The sequence below is a fragment of the Cynoglossus semilaevis genome, chromosome 5 (assembly GCF_000523025.1).
Source record: "Cynoglossus semilaevis isolate Cse_v1.0 chromosome 5, Cse_v1.0, whole genome shotgun sequence".
NCBI classification, from domain to species: Eukaryota; Metazoa; Chordata; class Actinopteri; order Pleuronectiformes; family Cynoglossidae; genus Cynoglossus; species Cynoglossus semilaevis.
Window position 1 is genome coordinate 9,439,713 of NC_024311.1, and position 4,900 is coordinate 9,444,612.

At 38.6% G+C, this 4,900-nt stretch overlaps 1 protein-coding gene across 1 annotated transcript in view; it reads left to right on the plus strand.

Moving 5' to 3' along the window:
- Positions 1 to 3,012: 3,012 nt before the first annotated feature.
- The window catches only part of irx6a (iroquois homeobox 6a), a 7,323-nt gene continuing 5,435 nt past the window's right edge, over positions 3,013 to 4,900 (plus strand). Inside the window, exon 1 of the mRNA XM_017032432.2 lies at positions 3,013 to 3,617. Within this exon, the coding sequence (XP_016887921.2) occupies positions 3,552 to 3,617 (66 nt within the window). The 5' untranslated portion in view covers positions 3,013 to 3,551. The remainder of the gene's footprint in view (positions 3,618 to 4,900) is intronic.

Below are 4,900 nucleotides of genomic sequence, written 5' to 3' on the forward strand. Positions count from 1 at the left end.
CCCCCCATCCTACCTCATGTCTGATGAAAAAACAGGAAGGCTTTGTGTGGTTCATTAAGTCAGCATAGGAAATGTATTAAGTAGGGGAACATGGCTGGGAGCTGTGGAGTGTTGACTTAACCTTTCCAGTTTGTTTCCCCCTTTCCTCCAGTGATACTTTTAATAGAGGACGCACGCAGTACTCACTCTCACCAGTAACCACATGTATCATTTGGAATGAGATATCATTTTTTAATGATAGTGGTTTGGACTGGTAGCAGTTGCATCTATTCTTAGGCTGAAGTTCTTTGTCTTCAAATAATAAAGAGTTATTTTGGCCACTGATTGGTCACAATATAAATGTGCTGAAGTGCTTGTTACTGCATGATTTTATTAGAGGCATTGTGACGTGATTTTAAATCATAAGATCGCACGTAAACTGAAGAACAAGTAAACAAGTTAAAATTCTCAATGAGGTGTTTATTTTTATTTTCTTTTAATCTGGAATGATGGCAGTTAATGTGGCCAAAGAAATACAGAAATATTCTGCCAGCATATTTAGCTTTTTTTATTTTATTTTATTTTATAGTTTTTGGAAAATTAAAAAGGACAACAGAAAAAGCTTTGAGTCATTTAAGCTTTCCCTAAATTACCATCCAAATCTATACAGTTTGACGTCATGGAAAAAAAAAAAGACAGTAAATGCCTAACTCGACAAACCATACCAGTAATTTCCTGTAAAAGAGACACTCCTTAAACATTTAATTATAGAATCACCATTTGACACAGATGAACTGCAGAAAACAAACCTTGTTACAATGCTATTAGTAGCACAGACTAAACAACGTCAGGTAATGGTTTAATATTACAGGCTGTCATATGGAGTGTGAAGGGAAGGGCACTGTGGTCAGTCTGTCATTACAATTAGTGTTCATTTGGGCCTGATTCAGGGAGATCTTCACTGACTTCTGGACATGCATTATGTATGAGTCTGTCCATATGCACTTGGGCCATCACGTATGCCCTTGCAGAACTGCACCGACCACCAGCATTTACATTTACATTTACAGTTTTTCTGTGCACGTGCGTCTGTACGGGGTTGGACAGTAAAACAGTTTGAGTTCAGCCTCGTTGCTGCAAAGTTGACAGTGGTCACAGTATTTGTAGTACTGTTTTTCACAAATTGCAGTGGAGAAAAACATAAACGACCGAGACAAACTGAGGAGAAAAAAATATTGTGGGAAAAACACTTGGTTTGTCTCTACATGTTCGTTAGTTAGTATTTAGTTTAATTCATGTTAATGCCTTTTGAACTATGTCATCCTGATTCTTTCACTTATCTAACGACTGGAATAAATAATAATAATAATAATAATAATAATAATAATAATAAATATTGTAGAGATTGATCAAATTAAATGTAACACAGTGAAATGCTTTACACAGACAAAATGATAAAACATGTCCAGATTGTTTGAGATTTCTGAATGACCTCTATGAACATGTTTTAATTATTCAAATCAGATACCTCTACGAACTTTTTGACTTAGTCCCATATTTGTTCAGATGTCTATTTCAGGACACAATGGATATCCATCAGCTTTTTTTTGTTGACATTTTCATTAATAATTACTTAATTAAAGTCTTTCAGGAATGATACATTTTCATACATGTTTCATGACTGTGACATTTTTCACTTTAACAAAGAATAGCTGAGAATGGAACTGATTTCAAGGTAAATATTGACACGTTGAGATTTGAGAGAAACACTACTATTTTAAAGTATCAAAAAAGTTGGCAACAGTAGAAGTTAGGGTCAGATTTTAATCACCTGGTGGCGCAGGGTTCATAAGAGTTTAACACCAGTCTGGGAAATTTTTTTAGGCTGAATGTCCAACAAGTTATCCCATAGTGTCCTGAGTAGCTGTCAGGGATATGCTTGACATGACCACTTGTCACAACAGAGATTATAATGAATATTAGTGTGTGTGCGTGTGTGTGAATGTGTGTGTGAGGGAGAGAGAAAGGGGGGAAGACAGGGGGAGAGCTCTCGCCTCTGGGTATTTTAAAATGGCACTTTCCGAGTCTTGGACCTTGACTACTGAGTCCACTTTTATCTCTGTGGTGAATCTCAGATGGCTGATGTTGATCTTCTGCCTCACGCGGCTCTTTAGCGCCCCTTGGAGAGAAAGCGCGTAATCGCAGAAGGGTCTCATGGGAAGGAAAAGCTACTCAGGTTTTAGACTCTGAAAAGATGTGCCAAAATGAAAAGTCACACCACTAAAAACACTGAGAAAATGTACATGGCATGACTCGGTGGTATCAAGGCTAAAAAAACAAACTTAATTTGCATTACTAGACCTCGCCCTTTCTCCCTGACCCAGAGGGAGGAGGGGGCGACGCTAATTTCTGTTTATACCAGAGATAACTAGTGATGGTTGAGCTGCTGATCTAATAAGGCTTAAAACAATTTCTCTAACACCATCACTTACCCATCATTCCAGCCACCGTCATTCAATTAAAATGCAATTCTCGTCCTCGGATATTTAATTAGACTGCTGAGCAGGGTTTCCACACTCGTCTCTTTTTTCTCTCTACAACAGCTCTTCGGATTTCACCTCTAAGGCATATTTTTTCACTCTGTAACTCGTTGGTTAAACGAGGGCATGTATCCATTTGTTAATTGATACAATTACGCATTACGCGTAATGGTCACGTAGGTCTCCCGGCGCGCATCAATCACTGGTCTATTGACCTGCCAAACCCCCTCCAACCGGGGCTGCTACAGGACTGGGCCTTTCTCTAATAGAGAGAGATAGGAACATCATGGTAATTAACTTCTGCATGGACCCCTGGCCAGAGAGCCAGAGGCAAAGGGACGACTTGAAATCAAAAATAATCTGATCAGAAATGCATCTCCACACTGCTTTATAATTCAGATCAGGACAGTAGGGGTGATAAAAGAAACACATTTTATTGGCAGACTTTTTTTCTTCTCAGTTTACACCTGTGACGAATTTAAAATATCTATTTTATTTAACTTTACAAAAGACTTCCCCATGTTATCATCACTATATTTCTACAACAACAATAATAATAATAATTTGTGTTAAAGTGGGACAGAACTGTGTGCAGTGCACCTTAAGAAAACCCCGCTGTTGGACGTGATTGGCAAACACATTATTCCATCCTTGGTACCCAGTCGTTCCGGGATTACAGTGACGTCACGCTGATACCCTCGCATGGATGAATGCTAAAGAACTATGGAGCCACAAATAATAGCACAAGCAGAGTCCATATCTTCCAAGTCTTACGTTATCCTTTAAGCCTCCTCCAGCTAACACAACAACATTTTTTTGCACTTAATGACGCTTAATTTCATTTCTTATCAGGTCCTTAGGGGGGATTATTCATTCATATAAAACAATCTGCAGCTGCTGCCAGCACCAGGTCTCCCTCCTGTGAGTGAAGTAATCTATTATTGAGAGAAAGGCCGTGCGTAGAAATGTGTGCAAGACGCTGGATTTGAAGTAGAATTGGTTGCAATCGATCAAGGGTGAAGAATATTGCTGATGGGAACAAAAGAAGCAGCTATGTCTTTCTCGCAGTTTGGATATCCTTACAATGCAACATCCCAGGTAAGACCTCGCACTTTTGGATGTTTCTCCAAAGTTTGCTCTGTTTGCAAAGATCGTTCCAGGCTATTTTTTGTTGTATTTGTCGCTGCCGCGTGTAAGGAGAAACATGTGAATGACGGCCGGCTGTGACAATATTGACAGCTATTCTTCTGCGGCGCTTTTGTTGTTGAGCCAAACATCCATAAACACGCAGCCGTGTCCAATTACACTGAATTATGAATGATCTCACGTGTGTTTCTGATGACAATACGGGCGAATGTCGCCAACTGCGCTCTGGGTGCAACTGTAAACTTTTTTTAAATTAAAGTATTGTAACGTTGAGCTGTTAAATATCAGTTTATGTCATTAATTAAAGTTTTTTATTCGAGCTAAAATATATATGTTTGTTTGAATCCATATACTCCCAAAAGTGAAAATCGAATTTTTTAAACCTGACCATTTATCACCTTCGTCTCCGTGTGTTAAAGTTTTTTTTTTTTTGTTTTTTTTTTTAAAGTCAAATCGTTGCTTCTTTGGGTCATAAAACACTGTTGGAGCTGTTTCAAAGTTGTTGTTTTTTCGGTTGAACATATTTTCAGCCATGTTTATTTTGTTTGGTGCAAAGTGCAAAAACTGAGTTGGATTTAAGGAGCGTTCATCCTCCGAGTCAAAAAAATGTTGGAAAAACATTTTTTATTTAAATTCAGTAGTATATCGATTTATTAAAAACTGAGAGGACATGCCGGTAATGCTGGTTTGTTTCAAACTTTTTTATAGTCGGTGATAAGATGGAGAGAGTCACTTTTACGCACGGGTTACGCACAGCTTTTTCTGTCTTAATACTGACGTTATAACTGTGTAAAATACAATGGTGAGGAATGTCAAATAACCACTTATTAAAACACAAAAAATGGAAGGTGACATGAGATCGCTAATTGTACTTTTCTCAACATTACGCGGCACTTCTACGTCTCTCTTAATCCAAAAAGGTGACTTACCTGGAATTAAGGCAGTTCACAACTCAGGATGAAATCACTTGTATTAAGTTTATTACAACAAACAAAATCTGTTTTTTTTTACCCAGCATTAAAACGCGCAACTTCTAAATGTATATTTGTGCAGCGCAGCACTTCACAGCTGCCACAGTAATCCAAACTATAAAAGTCAGAACCAGCCAGTGACCCTGTCTGTCTGTCCACGGTTCTCTTCATGCAGTTTTTCGTGTCGGCAAACCCCAGTACGACTTGCTGCGATTCGATTTCCAGGTCGGTGTCTGACGGGACAGGCGGCTCCCAGACCGCCCC